At 37.2% G+C, this 22,781-nt stretch overlaps 1 protein-coding gene across 2 annotated transcripts in view; it reads right to left on the bottom strand.

Moving 5' to 3' along the window:
- LOC127430857 (SET-binding protein-like) overlaps positions 1–22,781 on the bottom strand; it is a 91,681-nt gene that overhangs the window by 67,659 nt on the left and 1,241 nt on the right. The window contains exons 1-2 of one of the 2 annotated variants that reach the window (XM_051680994.1): positions 21,642–21,667; positions 3,374–4,016 (exon numbers count right to left, since the gene is read on the bottom strand). In XM_051680994.1, the coding sequence (XP_051536954.1) occupies positions 3,374–3,844 (471 nt within the window). In that variant the 5' untranslated portion in view covers positions 3,845–4,016; positions 21,642–21,667. Of the gene's footprint in view, positions 1–3,373; positions 4,017–21,641; positions 21,668–22,781 lie in introns of those variants that run through there. The other variant, XM_051680986.1, reaches the window with a different exon arrangement.

Genomic DNA, 22,781 nt, shown 5'->3' with positions numbered 1-22,781 from the left:
TAGGGGGATGGGTAAAGCTTTCTTTGGTTCTTTGGAGCCATTTTCAATAGACATGGCTACACTTCAGACAGTGGCATGAGGCCACCTCTTCTGTTCTTCCTTCTGCCCCTTTTGACCCTCTGTCTGTGGTCAATGTGGAGATTGCCAGAGAGAGACAGCTGCACTTCAGGCTTCCCGCCTTATTCCCTGTCGCTCTTAAAGGGATCGTTCACCCTAAATTCTGTCATTATTTACTCACCCTAATGTTGTTCAAAACCCATAAAACCCATCTACACTAATCAATTTTCACTTAAAAACTCTGATTTCCATTTCCTAACGTCCTCGTTTTCCAAAGTACGCGGTACCAGAGTGCATTTTCGAAAGTCTCCGTTTCCGGTGGAGAAAAACGCCATTCCAGTGTGGATGAGAGATGCAGCCTAAACATAGCAAAACATTTTTAACCGAAGATGTATTAGTGTGGAATTGGCTTTAGTTTTTTAATGAAAAAATGCCACTACATGTTTGTTTACTACACACATGGGAACCAAAGCCATTGTGGCATCTATGAGTGCATTTACATGCAAGAAATTACACAGATTTAGCTTAATTAGCCAATAATGTTTGGTCATGTAAACTTCTGTAAACGGTTTTCTTTCATCTGGGTATGGTCATAAATGGTTTAAGCATAAACCTCCCGACACAAGCAGATTTTTGCCCATAATTACCCAGATTTCGTGTTGCATGTAAACACCTTTACATCGTTCTTACCAGCTCATCCAATGTGCGCAAGTGTTTTGACATCAAAAGCAGAGAATAACCAGATGATTTCAAATATCATGTTAACGTGGTTGTCCGAGTTTTTAAATAAGCGGACTTTTGGTAGATATCAGCATATTGGTGTGCATGTAAACACTACTGACAGTTACTATATGTGCCTTTTTTTAAATTGTCAGTATAATTATCAGGAAGTAAAAACTATCAGTCGTTATCAGAATAACTAATCAAATTACGTTTTGTTCCTCACACAAAACTATCCTATGGCTTTAGAGGACTTGGAATGTGTCCCACCAGTCATATGGACTAGCTTTATGATGTTTTTTTTTGTTGTACTTTCTAGAGCTTGAAGGCCTCTAGTCACAATGAACTGTCACTGTATGGCAAAAGCAGTGTAACACGATTAAAAAAATAAATAAATAAAAGCATTTAGGTTTGGAACAATAAGGGGCTGAGTAAACAAAAACAGACTTCTCATTTTTGAGTAAACTATTCCTTTAAAGCCTTTCTCTCTTTTCCATTGATTTCTCCATCAACCTTTCTACAGAATATATGCTTTTGAAAATTTTATTTTGGTGAGGTGGATGAGGGCTATATTTCCCAGGCCCAAAAATAAGTTAAATTCAAGAACCTTTATTTTGGCGACATGCAATCTTCTTCAACTTCAAGCTAAGAGAAATCTGTGGGGAAATCAGATAACATGCACCCATATCCAATATTTAAGGCTGATAATCAAACCATCAATTGTTGGGATTCAGTCAAATGTAGTTGGCAGACGTGGACAGGCTTTTAAATGCACATCACACAAAACAGGAGTCAGTCGTCCATTACAGTACAAATAATTCATACCCCAAGAGATTACTGTTATGATTAAAATGTATAAGAACATTTCAATGCCAGAGATTCCTAAAAAAAAAAAAAAAAAAAAAAACACTATCAATTTTGAGTCTGTGGTGCATTTACTGAAAGATGCTGATGCTGGCAGTTCCTCTTGATTCAGTAAGCACAGATTTTCACCCTAATTATGGTCAAATTATAGACTCTGACTGTGGTATCACCAGCTTCTCCTCCCATTCTCTCCCACAATCCTTCATTCTTTTACAAGAAGCAAGAAAATGCAACATATTTGGTATGCTGAAAGTGTTTGCCAAATGGAGTCATTTTAGAGTCTCATATGATCACACACTGACTAATTTCAGCAGAAACCTCTATAGCCCCTCACAAAAAAGTACTGTGGTGGTACTATGGTACAGTTATGGAATCAGATGGTAGTACCACTGAACTTTGATAAATACCATGGTACTTAAGTATTGTAAATATCAACCATTGTACAAAAATATGGTATTCCAAGGTAGTTCAAATAATACCATGTTACTACCATAGTACATGTCCGAAAACACATGTATTTACCATGGTACAATGACCAAAATGAAAATGAGGTAATACTAAGGTATCGTCTAATAAAAATAAAATTTAGAGTGTCAAATCATCCGAAATATATATATAAAAAAGGCCCTTTACACATATACACAGTAAGATATTCAAGCAACATGCAAGTTAATGAACTTGATGAGTCTAAATGCTACAAATGGTTAATGACTAGCTTTTACGTTGCTCAACAGTACACACTGGACACACTTCATTTGACTAGCAGCCAAAAAGCTGACAGCCCAAAAAATGCAATTGTGTCATCTAGGTCCATCACAAATGTGTGTTTTTTTTTTTTTTTTTAATAAAATAAAAGAGAGAGAGAGTTGAGAACACAGACACCAAAGACTGGATTATTTAATAAAAAGACCATGTCTAAAGTGATGTGCCTAAAATGTGAGAATATGAACTGAAAATCTATAATTGATATGGTAAAATGCAGAAAAATGGCTCGCAAAGGAGTGCCGCGTTATTTAGACGGCAAAGTTAAAAGAACTTCAACCATTAAAAACATGTCTCGAGACACCATTCATGACACACAAGCAGAGTGAATTTCTGTGTAAATTGTTCACAAATTATTCTTAGGTAAATCATCACATTACGACAATTTAAGAATGGTTTTGCAAATTATTTTCATAGAAATTAGTTTTGAATGTGTTTCAGAATTAGCCTGCACTTTGATCGGACTGTACTTCAACCCTTCACAGCCTAGTTTTCGTTGGCCCAATGTCATACATACTGTCTTAAGGTTCTAGGGCACATGCAACTCTGACCCCAGCTTAGCTGGGATATGTGAAAAAAAAAGAATTTCACTGTATATGTGCAAATGTATAATGTGTGAAAAATAAATATAATTATAATTATAAATTAATTTTCACAATGCATGCTTTGTAAGTGTATTGTCAACTGGAAACTGACGGAAAGACACATTCTCAATATTTTCTCAGCTGTAAAAAATACACCCAGATAAACAACAGTACAGCATACTGAATGGACTCTACTTGAACTAACCATCCTTTACAGCCTTATTTTCGTTCACATCAAATTTAATATAGCGTCAGCTCAGACTAAGGTCTACACTTCTGGCTAAAGCAGCCATACCAAATGACTGACATAACATCAATGCCATAAAGTCATCTCAAGAAAACAAGAAGATAACAGCATTTCTAAACATCATGACAATGACACTAACCCTCTTTCTGGGGGGTCCTTTGTCCTCCTCTTTTGCTCCTCTGCTGTTCTTGCCATGTTTGGTAGTCTTCTGATCCCCAGGCTGCTTGATGGTGATGCGGATCTCAGGAGGACAGATGTAGTTCTCCAGGTTCTTGGGAGGTTTCTTGGTCCGCTTGGTCGTTTGGATCTTTAGCTTCAGGCTGCCTTCGGAGAAATTGGCCTCCTTGATGGAGAACTCCTGGTCTTCCAGCCCGTCTCCCTGACTCCATCTCTCACTGTCTGCATTGGAAGCGGCATCCACATCCTTCCCCAGTCCGAGATCTTCGTCCTCTTCATGGTCCTGCTGCTCTCCAGGCAGAGGGAGGCTCTTCATTGGGCTGGCCAGAAGACCCACCTCACTGAGGTCTGCTCTGTTGATTGTGGTAACAGTGGAGAAGAACTCCTCATTCCCTTTGGGCCGGGCCATCCGAGTAAAGTCTCTTTGTTCCATTGCCAATCTTGAAGCTTGGTCCAAGAATCAGGAAGCAGAGGGACCCAAAAGGACAGTGGGACACCGGTCCGGGTAATCGAGTTTAATCAGAGAGGGATGTGATTGATTATGACTCCTTACTGCTCCAGGAATCTTACAAATCTCGCTAAGTTGGAGTTTTTCCCAGGTGAAACTGAAAGTAGAGTTAAAAAGAAAACATTTTAATCATCAAAGACCAACCACACTCTGGGCCATATTTATCCCATAGAACAAGTAAAGAAATGTCTGTATCAAATACCTTAACCACAATATTCAGACTCACTACCTCTTCTATGTTAATCTAAATTTCTGTCCTAAACAGCTGCAAAAAGCAATGAGCAACAAGACATTTTACTAGTCTTGAATTCTTGAACTTGAAACCATTCTTCCATAATTAACATATTATTTAGTGTTATTATTTGTGGTGGTTTTGAAGCTGGTATTGAGAATCATACATTTCCACGACCGACTACTGTAATTTTGGTACTGTGATAATGTATAGCCTTTATTGTACATGGTAGATCTTGCTGCAATAACATGGTGAAAAAGTAGATCTCATTCCATAAAACTATGAGCATCCCTGCTGTTAATGATGGCGATGGAGGCTTTTCTTTATTTGACCACCATACGTAACATAATATAATTATCATATGACAACAGCCTCCTCCTCTACCCAGTGCAGTTTACATTTCTGTTGCAGATCATTGAGTTGATTGCATAGGTACACTATTAGGTTGTGCATCGGTCATAATTTTACAAAAACATACAACAGAAACTTTGACATGTTACTTGAGCATGTAACTTAAATGTCCTTTTTTTCTCTCCGGACAAGTAACTTTTTTACTTGGACAAGTGAATGCCCAATTTACTTGTCTGTAGGACCAGCACATGACAATGCTTAATGTCAAGCCCTGCACAGCATTTCTGCTTTTAGTACGGACAGGAAAATTACCTGTCGTTGGAAACCTGTCATGTCACCCCTGGTTTGGACATGTTTTTACATGTTGCTTTAGCTTCTGTGAAGCAGCTATGCATGTACAACTTTAGTATATCAAATCCAGTGCCAAGTGATGAAATACTTTTCCTCAGTACCGTAATTCGATGCAAAGTAGGCAATGCAAAATACTGAACAAAACAAATGTGTCTTTGTCAAACCACCAATTAATCAGGATAGAGATCTAAGCACACAGCCTTCAACCTGAAACAGTTTTACCACTGACATGATAATTACAGTACATTGCTGACCAGCTCATTTGCTTTAGTGGTCAATTTAGTAAACCTAGTCACGGTGTGAAAGTCAACAAATGAGGCCTCTGGCCCAGTGATAAACACTTTGCAGACATCAAATAAACCACAACCTGAGCAGCCACAGACCTGGAAAAGCCTAATTCGGACTGAATATAACACCCCCACTGCAAGATGTTTAGCAGCAAACACAGCGTATGAATGAAATTAGTATTATTATTTCATTCAGTTATGACAAACATGGGCTACTGGGTTTCAACATTTCAGCTTTTTAATCCATTGACTTGCAATTAAATGACATAATCCTCCTTTGATTACACAACTAGTTTCAAAAATAATTTAAGAGTTCTGGCTAAGACTGGGAATGTCAAAAGTACAGGACAGTACTTCAGTTTACTGGAAATAAACATGATATTGGTATCGACTACTAACATTTTGGTATCGTTACAAACCCTAGCTCAGACACAGATGTATGTTATGTCAGACACTCGCAGTTGATAAGCCTGACAAAACTATGTTGACAAAAGCCATGGTCTGTGGTCCGTTGCAAATGTAACACTAAACCTTGAAAGAACTTGTTTCTATTTTGGAGACATGTTCAACACTAACTCCATTCCCCGAGCGTCAGCCGCATGATGTCAGTACTGATGCATGTCGACTGCGGGTTAGGCGAGTTGAGCTCAGTCTCTCATCTGCTGTTGGCCTGTTGTCAGACAGAGCTCAGTGTCGTTTACCCTTTCAACTGCCAGACAGGTGACAGATGAGAGGCTTTTGAAAACAACGGCATCTATCACAAGACAGCCTGGATCCACGCTAGACTAAACAGCTCTATCTATCCATCATATCATGACAGTCAAAATGGCACGATTCTCATTACAATCCATGCTGACTCAAACACAGCCATTTACAAATCCTCAATGACACTGACAATGTTTATATTTTGGTTTGTCTGCATCTCGGAGTAGTTTCCTTACGCACCTTGGGTGTTCTAGCAATTTGGCAAAGGCGAACCAACAAAAAATGACTTAACACAATGGTCACGTACACACTGCAGCTAAAAGTTGTCATTAGGGCTGGGAATTGCCACAGACATCCTGATTCGATAATACAATGATATTAAGTTGCCGATTCGATATATATATTGCGATTTTGTAAGTGTTGCGATTTGATGTTATATTTAGCTGTGTTGACCCCATTATTGCTCAGAAAGAAATGTTTATTTTAGAATAGTTGTGTCTGAAATGAGAATTCTTTCATTCTGTAATAAAGAAATTGCAGGTAAAAGCTAGGGAGGAAGAACTTTCTTAAAACAAATTATATTTACTAGAGAAATCTGACAAAATTAAGCAAATTTAAAAAATAAACGTTTTAACATTGAATTAAATTTTTCTTTAGTTTTTTCTTGTTTTAAACTCACTAAATTTAGTTCGATTTCTCTCAAAGCAAGACTTAATCTCTTCATTATTAATAGTTATTTTGTCCTATGCTATTTTGCTTGTCAAGTAAATACAGGCCAATCTTGTTTTAAGAATATTTAGATATTTTTACACTGGAAAACAATACAAAATACTAAGAAAATGATTTTATCTGCAGTGCCGGCATTATGTCCATGTGACCTAATCTGATGAGTTTCATTTGGATATTCAAAAAATAAATACGCTAAATAACTATAACGTCTTATCGCATAAAATTCTCATAGTAAGAAAAGAAAGAAACAAGAAAAGTTTAAATACAGAGCGGCATAAAAAAATGCGAAATGACGCGCTTAAATGTAACCTGAGCTTGGAGTCACAGGGTGGCTTTTAATTTACAAATATTAAGGGGGCGCAACATGTAGGCTAGTTCGTGGCATCCAACAGTTTGATATGCCTTTTATACTGCTAAACTATTTATTAAGGCAGTGTCAGACAGAATCTGCAGAAAGACTCCTAAAAAAAATACTCTACACACCACCTCACAATCAAACCTGTGGATTATGCATAATAACAGTAACATTACCACAAAAAAGGATTTGACGTCTGACTAGGGCTGGGCGATATGGCCAAAAATATTATCACAATATTATTTTTCATATTGTTCAATATCGATATTTATCACAATATACATTCACATTTGCACATTGCTTCTTTTTTTAATTTCCAAGTTGGCAGAAGAAAAAAAAACAATCCTAAACAGTCAAAATAGTCTCTAAAAAAAACTGCACTGGGGGCCCAGTGACAGCCAAAGCATTGAGGTATCTTCTACCAAAATATAAATATGTTGTATAGAGTTTATCAATCGAGTGCAGTTGGATATGAATGTGAAAAGATCATCTGTTCGTTTTGAAGCATAATGACAGCAGTCCAGTGTTTGTTTGAAAATGTTTACATTCAAATGATATATTTCGTTACATTCAGATAGCAAGTATGGGGGCATAGAAGCCCTTTTGACTGAGGAATGATACAGGTGTATCCCCTGAGACAAAAAATTTGAAAATGTTCCTGAATGGAACATTTTATATTTTCATTAAAGTGAGAAAGATGCTGATCAATAAAGCTGAATTTAGAAGGAAAAAACGTTATGTCTAAAGGCGCTTTGGAATCACGTTAACTTATTCTGCGCCTCATTTCTACTCACATGCAGGTAAGAGGCAACACGTGCCGAGCGGGAGAGGGCATAAATGAAGCGTGTTTGGTGCTAAAAAAAAAATATTCAAGAATACAGCGTAGAAAGACCAGATCTGGTGTGCACAGCACTGTTGTTTTGTCGTGATGCTCACTATAGGTGATGAGAGGGTGCAACCATCATCATGAAGTCTTGCAGTTCGGATGGAATCAGTCCGTTAGCAACTTCATACAGTCTGACCCTATGTTTCCACTGGTGCGTTGTGGGCAAAGCTGAGCGAGCATTTTCAATTCATTCCTATGGAAGCCGAGTGCCATGCTCGTTAAGTTGATTGTTGGATTGACAGCGATGCGGAGCGAGCTGTTCCCAATGCGTTGTGAGCGGCTTTGAGCTGATTTCTTCTGCGCCAGTGGAAATGTAGCCTGAGAAAGCCGAACTACTTGCATTTTAGCGACACACACCTGATCGTCTAGATGTAGATCATCGACTAAATATCTAAAATTAGTCAAAAGCTTATCATCGATATCTTGGATTTTTTTTTATCACGATAAATAGAGATCGTTTTATCGCCCAGCCCTATGTCTGACACTGAACAAGCAGCACTTTGATAGCTGTTGTAGCAGAGAGAAAACCTGTTTGTGTGGAACTCTGCACAAATACAGCTTCCATATCTATCTACCATTAGATTAGCATATTAAGCAAAACGTGTAATTTTTTTTTATTAGATACATTTATTTTTCATCAGGGAGACGATTTAAAATCGTTTGTCTCGAAAATTGCGATTTGTAACAATCTATTTTCACCCCTAGTTGTCTCTTCTGAGTGTTAAAGCTGAAGTATGTAACTTTTTCAGTGTTAAACTACTTCTATCCCAGCTTCATATGCATAAACAACTATTAATAAGCCATTCATAGGTAAATTTTCTCAAAAACTGTAAACACGGTGTCTCTGAGAGTTAATAAAACATGCATTCCTGTTGACTGTATTACTTTATTTACAACTACAACTTTACAACTTTGGACATTTCACCCAGAAACTGGATCTCTCACGTGCTCATATGTTCAATAACACTTTCAGTTTCGGCCACTGGGGGCAGTGATTAGAATATTCGTAAGCACAGACCAAGTTAAGCAGCAGAACTTTCGACCTACTGTTGCCAATTGCCGAATCAATTGACGAAATATGTCAACCATCACACTTTCAGGGTAGTAGGAGCGACTCCTTCATTCCGTACACATACGGATAAAAAAAAATATACTTGTGCAAACACATGTCACTCTCAAAACAATGCAGCATTTACATGGCCATTCACTAACCAAGCCTGGAGATTTCTTGACTCAGTGTTTCCTGATTTTGTTATTATAATCCACACACCCACAAACATAATGCCCTTTCTATTTTCCCCTTGCACAATATTAAACCCCTAACATTCAGTTTATGTAACAGAAAGCCCTGTCTGGCAAAGCAGGCATATACTAATTGTGTAAGAAAACAGTCTGCTCATAAACAAATGTATTATTATCACAAATATGCCCCGGGCAGACCATGGGCTCTCCTCCGAAAATATGCATAAAGCAGTTTTGTGTCAGCAGCGTTGCCTGTGGCAGACCCAAAAGGAGGGGAAAAAATTCAGACGCTTGTCCTTGGGGGGCTTTAAATTCTGATCTTCCCTCCTTTTTTGACACATCTCAATTAAGATGATCAGAGCACTGGAGGCCAATTACCTGCATTAATTTGTCTTGCTACAACAAAAATCAGCAAACTGGTTTAATGATGACATACTAGAAGAATACCAATCAAATGTCTGGTGTTTTGGCATTCTTCTGAAAAGTAGTGGTCGACTGGTATGAGTTTCTTTTTATTTTTAATGGTCAGGATTGCCAATTTTATGTTACAATGTTGATACCAAATTGTATGTATATAAGATGAACACAAAAACAAATTAGATACGAAAACAGAAGGACTTGGACTGGTGGCACTTCTGTAATATTCTATTTTTAACAGGTGAAATGTATGCTCTGGGCATCAATTTTAAAGCCTGTGGCCTAAGGACAGCTTAAACACTTTTCTGAACTGACATAATCTGTAGCTCGGTGTTAAAGACTGTGTGCTATGGTGAAAGATTCCTCGCTGTCCCCGTCCCTTTTAAGGCCATGAACAGAGAGCAGGCCTGAGGTAGACTCACAAATAGCCTTGCCAAACAACCATGTGTTTCACAGTTTGTTGAGGTCCTGTGGTGAACAAACAAGAAACTCTGAAGTTGTTCTATCTTCATCGTTTTGAGAAAACCTATATAAGATACCAAATCAAAGTTAGAATTTTAAACCTACTTAATTTAATTCTTAATTTTATTTATTTTTTACATTTCTCTAATTTATTATGGTTTACTAATTAATCCTGGGTTGTCAGGTTTAGAGATTTCACACTATACATTTGTAAAGATGCTGGAACTAAACTGCAGCATGCAAATATTTCTGCGACTGTACAAAGAGGATAAATATTAATAAGGTAAGCAATGAATAGGGCTGGGCAATATATATTGAATATTTACAACATAATCGTGATGATTTGCTGATGATATAAAATCAGGCAATATTGTGAATATCACGATAATTTTAACGTGCCTTTTGGCCAAAGTGTTTCCTAAAGAGTGCATCTTAGACTAATTTCACAATTCTTCAGAGCAGCACAATTAATCAAACAACATCAAAATTGTGATATATCAATATAAAACCGCAAAAGGCTGTGATTGTATAACATGAATACATGGTCTGTGTGCACAGCAGAGTGAACAGGTGACACGCTGTTCTTAGTGCACGTGATATGATGTTTTCAGCGCTCTAAGACTGCTTCACGTGCATTTATAAGCCAAGTGCTGCAGGTTCACACATGCGTGCAATTCCAAACATTTGTAACCACGACAAGTTATTATACATATCTAAAAACAAGACACAGTAACACAGAAAAGATGACAACGTTTCACTAGATCTGAAATGAGAAACATTTAACTGTCAAAAACACACTGCACTTCTGCCAAAATAAAAGCTACAGGTGAAATAATATTACAACTATATTACTATAGTTTAAAACAAATCTAAACCTTAAAATAATATTAATAATTATTCAGTAATATTACATTATCATAATAATATTACTTTTTATTAGGCTTCTATGTACGTATCATTGTATATGTGTGCATATAAATGACAATTATTAAATATAATTTTTTATTTATTTAGTGGAAAACATGTCTTCATTATTAAAACTACATTTTTAACTTCAATAATTAAATATTTTGAATCTACTGGGCTACAATGGCTGTTTAGTTGAAATGATGGTTCCTCTGATTTAAAAAGAAAATCTCTTTTAATGGAATAGTTCACCCAAAAATGAAAATTCTCTCATCATTTACTCATTCTCATGTCATCCCAGATGTGTATGACTTTCTTTCTTCTGCTGAACAAAACTAAGATTTTTAGAAGAATATCTTGAATGGCAAGCGAATGGTGACAAAACTTTGAAGCTCCAAAAAGCATTTAAATGCAGCATAAAAGTAATCCAAGTGATCCAATCGGTTTTGGGTGAGAACACACCAAAATATAACTTTTTCACTTTAAGTCTTGACATATGCATTCTCCTTGGTGATTATGATTTCAAGCTCGATTAGTTTGCTTTAGAAAACATGGATTAAACCACTAGAGTCATATGGATCACTTTTATGCTGCCTCTATGTGTTTTTTTTTTTTGGAGCTTCAACATTTTGGTCATCATTCAATTGCATCGAAAGAAAATACGGAGCGGAGATATTCTTCTAAAAATCTTTGTTTTTATTCTGCAGAAGAAAGTCATACACATCTGGGATGACAAGAGGATCAGTAAATAATGAGAGAATTTTCACTTTTGGGCGAACTATTCCATTAAGCCATCTCAAGCAAACAGGCCAACATAATTACCAAGATATACATCGAATATCGTCATTTGGCTGAAAAATACCAAGATATAATTTTTGTTAACATACTGCAGTGCTCTAGCACTGAGGCAGTTTATGACTGGTGTTCTGTTGCTAAACAACTAGGTAACATTCTAGTATGACATTGTAGACCTTTATGCCCTCGCACAAGCAGTGTTAACCCTGAACTTGACCAGACCATCATAACCCTTCATTAATCTTTCAAAATTATAAGTATGAAACTTTGCTTAACCCATTGTTAAAACAGGTCTTAAACGTTGTTGACGTTAAGTGTCATGTGAAAAGCCATAAATATATTTTCTGCAGCCACAAAAAAAAAAAAAAAAAAAAGTCTTATTCTATTTAATGAATTATGCTGTCCATTACATGGTTGTGAAATTCCTGCATTCAGTTTGTGTCTTATTATTACATTCTGTTTAATGGGGCATCAGTATTGGCATGACAGGAAACTCCTGACTGTTACAACCCTCACGATGTATTCACAACCTCTTTGACCAGAACATCTTTGCAAATGTTTATTGGCAGGATACCGATGTTAATGTAGTCCTGACTCTGACGAAGGTATGCATTCTCCCATTTCAGCTTTAGCCCTTGGTCAGGGTAGATGCCATATTTAATTGAAAGTCATGAAAACAAGGCTGTGAGGGACAGGAGTACAGTCCATTCATACTGTCTTTAGGTCCTAAGTCCTATCTTCCACCGTATCCTAACTGGGATTTTAATATATACAAAGTTTACAAGTTTCCAGTAGTGCCCAACCGATATATCGGTCGGCCGATATTAATCAAATCAACATCAAATCAAATCACTTAATTGTCACACAGCCATATACACAAGTGCAATAGTGTGTGAAATTCTTGGGTGCAGTTCCGATCAACATAGCAGTCGTGACAGTGATGAGACAGTACCAATTTACAATAACATCAAATTAACACAGCACAATTTAAACATCTGTTATACACATAATTACACTCAACAATATACAAATAATAACATACACTGTACAGTATACAATACGCACTATACAGATACACATTATTCAATAAAAATAAAAAATAAAAATATATAAAAAAGTATATATAGTAGTATATATACTACTTATCGACCGATATTAGCCTTTCACCGATATATCGGTATCGGCATATATGTTTACCGATATGTGCAGATATGAAAACATTTTTCAGAACATATAATGCAGAAAAAATGCTTTAGAATTGGTGTCATAGAGTAGTTTGTCCAGCAGAGCGTGCTCCGACTCCATTGTTTACAGAGCTGACGGTGGCTCTGCAGACAGGGCGGAGTTAAGCAGTGCAGTGTTAAGTGGTGTCTTCACGGTAAGTTGCTAACTAGTTTGTGAAATACATACTGGAAATTTAATAAACAATGACCTCATCATTTTCCCTTTTCAATATTACTAATATAACGTTAACCCTGTCCCTGACAACCATGTAACTCATGTCTGTTGGCTGTTAGCCAGCTATAGTTTGTCAGTGCAGTCAGTAATGTAGCAGATTGAAAGGTAAACATCAGAGCATCTTTTTGCAGCTCAGCAGACAATGGTGCGGTGGTGGATTGTGTCTGTTGAGTGTTGATTTCACGCTACGTTGTTACCTAGTTGGTGAGACGCAATGCTGGTCCATCTTTTACTCTCCATGACAACGAGCTTATAGCTAACTAGCTAACCACGTAGCTACTTTCATTGCTTGTCAGTTGAGTGGAAGCTAATGCGTAAACATGTATTCACCAAACTGTTTTGTTCAGGATTCACAGTTTGGTACCCCCTTCAACTGAACAATTCCAGTTGTTGCATTTATAAAATATAATATTTAAAAGTCTGGTTTTCCACCGTTGAAATTTTCCCCTGAACTTGTATAGCAGAATACAGTATGACTGATCCTAAACATACAGTACTGATGTTTTTTAAGCTATTTATTGTATTTTTATTTATTCTTATTTGCTGTGTTCATTTCTAGAATTTGTTGACAATTTATAATAATAATGTCAAATATTTTTTGATAAAAATATTTAAGAAAGCAGCCTTCTGAGTACCTTTGCATAGTCATATCGGTGCAAAATCAGTGAAAAATCTACATAGAAAAGGTTTGTTTTCATTCCAGCTCAAAAATTAACAATATCAGCCACCATATCGGTAATCTGTGAATTTTCCCCCTCTAAAATCGATATCGTCTCAAAAATCCCATATTGGTTGGGTTCTAGTTTCCAGCAACAAGTAGCCTAATTTATCTGTTCATACTGAAAGCAAAAATGTTGCGTGACATGGCACAATGATAGCCAATCGGAACATATTTGACATTTTAAAATACAGCTATGTATAGTAAGATTTCACTGAGCTACCCAGCACAATTATCCAGAAACAGAAACTGAGCGATCAACAAAATGGCCTTTCAAGCATTGCTAGAACAAGGTGTAACTGTTACAGCCCATTTTTCTGTTCACTTAATTTTTTTGGCAAAAAAGTATTTTCAGTGTTTCATCAGCTGAACGACTGACTTAGACGTACACATACATAACATATTGAATAAACTGTACTTCTATCCCTTACAGTCTTATTTTCATCCATGTTCAATTAAATAAGGTGAATACACTAACCACCATCAAAAGGCCCACAGATGTGGCAATGCCAACACATGCCTAGCAGTCCGACATACGATAGGAAACTTCACAACCCCAGCCACATTTGTTCAAGGCATACATCAATTGTCATGATACGGCTCAAGTACGCACTCTATGTGCCGTAGCTTTGGGCAGCTATACAAAGTATATTCTAAATCAGTGGTGGGACATAAATAAACAGACACTAGTTGTATGAGGCTGCCAGGATTGAAACAGAGTGAAAACAAATAGTGTGTCTGCTATCTAACAACCATGCTTTTTTTTTTTTTCAGTGAACACCTGACAAAATCACAGCAGCAGGCACACAGTGGATGGGCAGGCTAACCAGTGAAACTGATTTCAAAGGGCCCGTTTACATGCACACCAATACGCTGATTACTACCAAAAATCAGCTTATTTAAAAAATCTGACAAAGCATGAAAACTGTGTTCACATGAGATTTAAAATAATTGCGTTATTCTCAGCTTTTGACGCCAAACCGTGAACAGACATGCCCTCAACACGTGTGCACATTGGATGAGCCGGTAAGAACATTGGTAAAGATGTTTACATGCCACGCGAAATCGACGTAATGGGCAAAAATCTACCTGTATTGACCAATTTATTCTTACGCCGTTTATGACCGTACACCGATAAAGGAATGCCTTTTATTGCATTTACATGACCACACGTGTTTTCAGTTTATTAAGCATAATCAGTGTAAGAATGTGCATGTAAATGCGCTCAATGCCAGTTAGCAAATAGTATCTTAAATAGCAGAGCTGCCGTAACAGACGACACTAATAAGACAAGGTGATGAGGCATGTTTGCCTTGTTGCATCCCCACCAACCCGACACAGCAACAATGATATGAGTTTGTGACAGGACTATCTGCGCATTAAATACACACTAATGCTGTGTTCCATTTAACTCGAAAGCTGGATTTTCCAACTTCCTACTAGGAAAAGTGCAATGGAACGGCACTTGAAGTCAGAATTCTAACTTTTCTAACAGAAATTTTCAACTCTGATTTCACCTAGATGCAGGTGCGTGATGCCACACAAGATGTCGGCACCCAGGGAGATATAAAAAGTAAGTGTTAAACATTCACTTTTATTAAGTAATATTGATAAATGAGTTTAAGTTTCCACATTACATGATATTAAAGCTTGTTTAACAAATACCTGCAGAAACAGAGTATAAAACATAGTATATTGTACTCTCTTTTGACAATTGTACACCTGTAGCACAAAGGCTAGCGCTGCAGCATTGTTTATCAGTTGTCCTGGCTCTGTAAATGGGACAAAAACAAAGTGGATCAGACCGATCCACACAACACTACTCCAGCCAATCAGCAACAGGGGGTGGTTCTTGCACGTGCACAGAATGGGGGGTGGGGACAGAAGGAGAGGGAAATTCATTAGAAGAGCGACGGCAAATCTGGCTGATGCAAACTTTCTAAACTCCAAGGAGGACAAATGGCTGAGAAACAGACCAAGAGAAAAAGGTCAGACAAGTATAAACTAAAAAAGAAGGATTAAGATAAGTCGAGGGCTAGGAGCCGCGTCAACATCGGCGAGGCTTTTCAGCGGTGGGGAGACCTCCGAGAGGTAAAAGGCTTGAAGACAGATGCAGAAGTTGCTCTTTTTCTTCTTGCTATGTTTCACAGAACCCACATATACAGTTGTTGTGATGTTAGATTTAGTAGATTGAGAGTTGTGAGCGTCTAGAGCTGGTGGGGGGTGGAGCTTCCAAAGGAACACTGAAGGAAGGGGTGTGTTTGTATTGGCAGTTGAGTTCAAATATCAACATTCACTGAGTGCACCTTCACTTTAAATAAACAAACACATACACACATGCAACGCAGCCACGTGCGTCTCTCTCTCTCTCTTGAACTTGCTTGAGCTCCCAGCGGCCCAGGCAGAGGGCAGCGGTGAGGACTCCGCAACAGCGCATCCCTCCTCCCTCCCAGGTTTTGGCACCACTGTAACGGTTCATGGATGAGCAAGGAGGAGGCGGGAACCGGCTGAACAGTAAACAAAGTTTTAATGTCAAACTTAACTTAAAATAAACAAACACAGACACACATGCAACGCGGCCGTGTGCATCTCTCTCTCGAACTGGCGCCTCTGGCTCCCCTTCATCTCGCTCTCCCGCTGATCAGCTGATTCAGTGCCGACCGTGTACCATCATGGCCTGGCCACGCCCTCCTCCTCGTCACAGAGCGCGTTGCAGCTTTTTTCCTTAAACGTCATCTTCTGAATATCTGGCAATGGAATTCATTTATGGTCGGAGATCGGAGATATCAAACAGGAATATCTCACATCTGACTTGAATGGAACGCAACATTAAAGGGTTAGTTCACCCAAAAATGAAAATCATCTCATGATTTACTTACCTTTAAGTCATCCCAGATGTGTTTACTTTCCTTCATCAGCAGAACCGAAGTGAAGATTTTTATAAGCATATTTCAGCTCTTTTTGACCATACAATGAAACTGAATGGATGCCATCAGGCTGCTGGTTATTTGACGGTCCAAAAGACAAATTTAGGCAGCATAAAATTAATTTACATGACTCCAGTCGATCAATTAATCTCTTTTGAAGCAAATCGATAGGTTTGTGTAAAAAATAAATTGATAATTAAAACTTTATAACAGGGTTGGGCGATAGGACGATGTAATCGGATATTGACGATGTCTTACAAAGATCCTGATGCCGATTGTGAACAGACGTTGATCGACAATATTGGGAAATGGCAAAACTATGGATCTGGGAAGTTGCCAAATATATTAAACAGTGGCCAGGGTGTGAAACTAGCACCCACCACCAGCAAAATGCAACAAGGCTGAATCCAGTTCGCAAGCTCCTCGTCCAAATGAATTTTTATTAATTAAATACTCGCGGTTTAGGACCCGCAGACAAAACACTTTAATAACTCGTTTCATGACTGGAAATGATGGGAGCACTGTGTGTGTGTGCATTCCTCCATCATGACTTTGCGGTGTGGATCTATAAGATATTCTTTGAAAGTATCAACAAAACCTTCTCTTCTGGAAAAAGTGCAAGTTTGTGTTTAACTTATTTGCACTGCAAACTCTATGCAGGCTTTGGATTTTTAGGACACCAGTATTGGTCCGCTGGTTCGCCCAGTTATAAATAAATTATTATGTCACATGATTTTTTTTGATGTGCATCTTGTATTCCTGTTAAATTCAATAAGAGTTTATTCGGTAAATGTGTTTCCATCATAGTTTATGCGCTTTTCTTCTTATTTAATAAAAGACTTATCCACCTCAAGCGAGCATATAAGTTTTCATGTGCAATTTGGAGATTTTATTTGCTTCTTGGTGTTTCCATCCAGCAGATTTTATACAATATCCTAAAATGCGCATAAAAAAGCGTTGATGGAAACATAGCTAGTGAGAATGATGCAGATTATCTCCAATCATCTCAAGAGGTGCTGTGAGTTTAGTTCGCTTTATTTCCACACGGTTGGCATGCATTGTGAACGCAACTCTGCAGCTTCAGTAATATATATCTTTGTATTAAAGAAACAAAGACGAAAGTGTTTAAATCATAAAGTAATACAAGACACGTTCACCTTGAACCTAAAACTGAGTTCTATTTTATTTTCTTTAGGCAGCATTAACTGTATTACCAAAACACCATACAAACACAAATTCGATAAGAATTTGGCAGCATTTTTTGGGAACACAAGGGAATTTATTATGCTTATTTATTATGATGACTATTATAATTATCTTTACATTTATGATTATCTTTAGTTCTTAATCTGTAGACTATTAGTAATTTTTCACCTGGTGTCGTTGACGGATGCTTGCGTGATAGCAAATGGAGCCTGTTTCAGTAAGGTGGTTAAATAAGATTTTTTGATCACTTTGTTATTTTATTGCTTTTTTAGTTTAGTTTAAAGTGCAATTCGAATTTAGAAATGTATTTTTTTATGTTTTTCATGTTTCAATAAATGAATAAAAATTTTAAAGCAAAATCAATAAAGCAAAAAAATTCACCGACTCGTGGTAGGGGGGTTGATATCGTGAAGTTTTTTAAGGAGAGTATTGATAAAATCATTTTTACATAATCGCACAGCCCTACTTTATAAACTTTTTTAAAAAAAATCGCTTCCTGCCAGCAGTCGACGCATCAGTGATGTAAGCGCAATGGTGCGTTCACACGAGAAGTAGGAAGCACGCACTTTGTATACAACAGAGGAACGAATGTCGCGTAAGAGTTAGTTCATTTCAAACAGCAATACAGTGCTGGGCAGAAGCAACAATTTAAAATTTATTGATCGACTGGAGTTGTGTGGATTACTTTTGTGCTGCCTAAATATGCCTTCTGGACCATCAGATAGCCGGCAGCCTGATGGCACCCATTTACTCACATTGTATGGACAAACAGAACTAAAATGTGCTTATAAAAATCTTCACTTCGGTTCTGCTAGAAAAAAAGTCATACACATCTGGGATGGCTTAAAGGTGAGTAAATCACGAGAGAATTTTCATTTTTGGGTGAACTATTACTTTAAGCTTTAAAAAAAAAAAGTAAAAAATTCTGCACAATTAAATAAATAAAAATCAAAACTGTAATATGTCCTTACTAACAAATTACTAATTTGAAAAAATACCTATAGTCTGTATCTGCAACCCCGCCACCTCCCATCACTAAATCTAACACACAAAATGACTCAAAAATGCCCATCCAGAGAACCCACTGACTGATTTGCATTCTGAATTACACTACTGATTAGTGGTTTGAATACTGGCAAGTTATCTGTCATCAAAATCAATGGTATGGGCCAGTGTAACAAAAATATCTTGTGCTGATTCTTTTCCAGCAATCTTTCCAAATGTTCAGTCAATCTCACTTGAATTTGCCGAAGACTAACTGCGCTTGTCTTGTTTTCTTCTATGACAAAAGCAAATGGATTATTGCCAAAATGTAAATTCTAAACTAAATCACAGTGAAAACACAAAGGCTGTAGTCAAAAAAATGAAAAGGCCCTCCTCCTCCCCCCATATAGCTTGCTGCCAAAAGGTGTTCTTGTTCTGATATTTGGTTTGGAGCAGCTGCCAAAAATGAGATATGTCCTTGGATATCTCCCTCTTTCCTTTGTCTCCTGTCAGGACTTGGCTGCCCTCCAGTGCAACTAGCCATAGCCAGAAACAGAGGGAGATCTATTCACACACATAAACTTCACTTTGGATTTATCCTTTTCTCATATACTGTGGTTATTTTGTGTAATCGTATACTCGACTGTATATATTGATATAATAGGTTTTAAGGAATCTTTTTGTGGGCAAATGCTCCATAAGTAAATATGTTTATGTTTTGATAAATGCGATTGGTCTCCACATCTGACCTGGGTTTTTCCTTTGGCTTATGAAATGATGAAGAGTCACTAACAGATCTTCCATTTCGAAACACCAATACAGTCATAGCCAGAACCACAGCTTTCAAATCAGACAGTTTCAACTATTAATGCACAAAATGCTCAAATAAAACTGACTAATTTCTCATTTTATCCCAGCACTTAATGACCTACTGAACTGTAGCTATACAGTAGTCTTAATTTTAGAGGTGGGAATTTAAATTTATCGTATGAATCTGTTCACCAAAAAGATTAGTTCAGATTCGTTTATTGATTTGTTCATTGAACATTTCTGCAAATTATGCCTTTGCGCCACTAGATGGAGGCAAAATAGCATCTTTTACTTTTCAAACATGTTATTGAATGAATGAATAAATTAATTAATTTGTATGTCTTCAATTCTACTAAGAGAATTCAGTACTACAGAGTGTTTACAGAGTGTGGTCATCAGTCACTTTTATTCAAAATTAATCTGGCCTCTTTTCTTTTTGAACAAGATTGCTGAACTAAACGAACGAATGACTTGCCTCCTCTCGTTCAGCCAGTCAGCAGATCCTAGTGCATGAACGAGATACCTGGATCGATGCATCAATCATATATCCAATGATGCAATCAATGTCATCGATGCAACACGTAAACATTAAATTTGACTTCATCGATATCGTGACGCATGTGACACATTTGAATTCTACATGTGAATATACTATTTTAAAGCGAGCAATTCAACCATATCAAACAGCTAGACAGCCCCAACATTCTGAACAGAACTGACGAGGGAAAGAGAAATCACCTGCCCTGCACCAACATCAATTACAAGACTTTTCACATCAACATACTTACTCAGCAGACTTTCAGGTATCGGTGAACATTGGATCGCTGGCTAATAGAATCGATGTAAAATCGTATCATGATGAAACTTGCTATTTATTTTACACCCCTATTAGTTAGTCTTTAAAGCAAGACAAAGCAACACAAATTGAATTTGCATATGTAAAAATACAAAAAATGTTTAACAGTTTTTGTCACAAATGAGAAAACAGCAGGTCTTATTTGTCAAATGTGGAACAGTACTTTTACTAAGACATAGAAAAAGTTCAAGAAAAGCCTAAATATCTTACACTGTGCACCAAAGTACAACATTTCCATTCGTAATTCATGCCATTCTCACTGTACATCTACAATAATTTTTACACATTCATAAATTGGGGATTACAGTATGTTTTGTGCATACATATAAACTTATCATATACCCCTTTCTCTTCTTGTTGAATGCAATTGACTTGCATGCTGAACTGAACGAACAACATGCCTTCTCTCGTTCAGTCAATCACCAGATCCTCGTTCAGGAATGAGATGACGGAGTGATTAATTTATTTAGTTCGCAACGAGTGTACCAGTACATTCAGATCGTTCATTAACGAGACGTCTCATCTTGTTCAGACTCAAACGACCAACTCGACTGGTTCAGTGAAGGAGCATATTCGTTCAGTGGTTGAAACCAATTATATACACCTTCACATCCTGTAGTCGAATGCTATTGGTAGACAGTCTTAAAAAGGCATGAAAAGCCACCAAAGCAGTCTCACGCTTCAAACTAGAGCTTGAAAAGGGAGAGACGTCAGTGAACGACAAAATACTGTCAGTCAGTGTATGGAGGTGAACGAGAAAGATTCATTCACTCGAAAGTTTCGTATAAAAAGACCATTTCGTTCACGAACGAAGCATCACTACTTCATTTTTGACCATATGATGTCAATAGTTCAACCATGTCATAAGGCCCCAATGAGGGTACAGGTTTAACCAGGGCCTTTCAACAAACCCTAATGCAACCACAGGGGAAGGTTTTATGCACTTCCCTTGAATCAAATGCCAAACTTGCATCTGAAAGTTTTCATACTCCTCACCAGAAGTGAAGTATTCATTAGTGATGTGCATGGATATTTGGTCACTCACCATTCTGCACGCCTCCATTCGAATCCTAAAATCACAATTCAGTTATTTTCATTGTGCAATAGAGGTCTGCAATCTGACGCGAGCCCGACGGGACCCAACAAATTGTTGGGTTTCGGGCTGAGTTTGGGTCAGTTTTTCAAGTATAGGGCGAGTCAGGTGCTGTTCACTTGTGTTTTTTTGTGCGTCTGTGTTGTTTTTCAATTGGTCTTCTATGTAAATACGCTGGGCAGACATCTTTAACTTGCACCACACCTCAGTTTATTTTTCAGCTTCTTGTGCAGGACTGCCATATTTTTTTTAGACACCATGTCAAGTTAAAAATACAATTTTATAAATGCATTTTGCAGAACTATGTATAAATACTACATATATATGCACGGGTAATCCAGATACAAGGAATACATTATTAGAGGTAAAAATGACATTTCTCAGTTGTTTCCAAGTCTTCGCTGAATTATTGTTAGATATGATGCATTAATACAGATATGATGCTGCCGGGTTTTGACTGAGAAGTAGATCTGTACATAAAACTATACATAACTGTTAATTAACTGTTTGTTAGGATTTCTATGATAAATCCAACACACCTGAATAACATTTATTGCTTATTTTAGCTTATTTTGGTGAGGCAAGTGACTTATTTTGGGCTTGGTTTTCCAAACCATGTTGCTTGTTTCTCTTGAGAGATCTACATTACAATTGGTATTTCACCCAGCCCTTTGCGTAGAGTACTGTTATTTTTAAAGAACATTATTAACTGTTCTGTTATTTTGTTCTAACTGGTCACCTTTTAGAAAGGAGGCTGCGGAACTTCTGAACCGGAACGAAAAATACCGTTTTTGCTCAGAACGAACCGAAATGAAAAATGTTTCATTTTTAGTCCCTGCTTATAATATAACAGAAGTGATGTCTGACATGTCTGTGATATATCGGTGTTGGTCAAAACGTATAACTTGCTATTCTCTTGCACAAATATTCTTTGTAGTATGCCTTTAGTAAATAGTAAAAAAAAAAAGTCTAGTAAAAAAAAACAAAAAAAAAGCATGCATGCAGAAGCATGCAAAATATTAGTTTCAAGTCAAAGATGATGCGACAACCACCTAGAAGAGCTTCACTTTGCCATAAATCCTCCCCTTTATA

The sequence above is a fragment of the Myxocyprinus asiaticus genome, chromosome 3, assembly GCF_019703515.2.
Source record: "Myxocyprinus asiaticus isolate MX2 ecotype Aquarium Trade chromosome 3, UBuf_Myxa_2, whole genome shotgun sequence".
Lineage (NCBI taxonomy): Eukaryota > Metazoa > Chordata > Actinopteri > Cypriniformes > Catostomidae > Myxocyprinus > Myxocyprinus asiaticus.
This window is presented reverse-complemented; position numbering and strand designations above follow the sequence as displayed.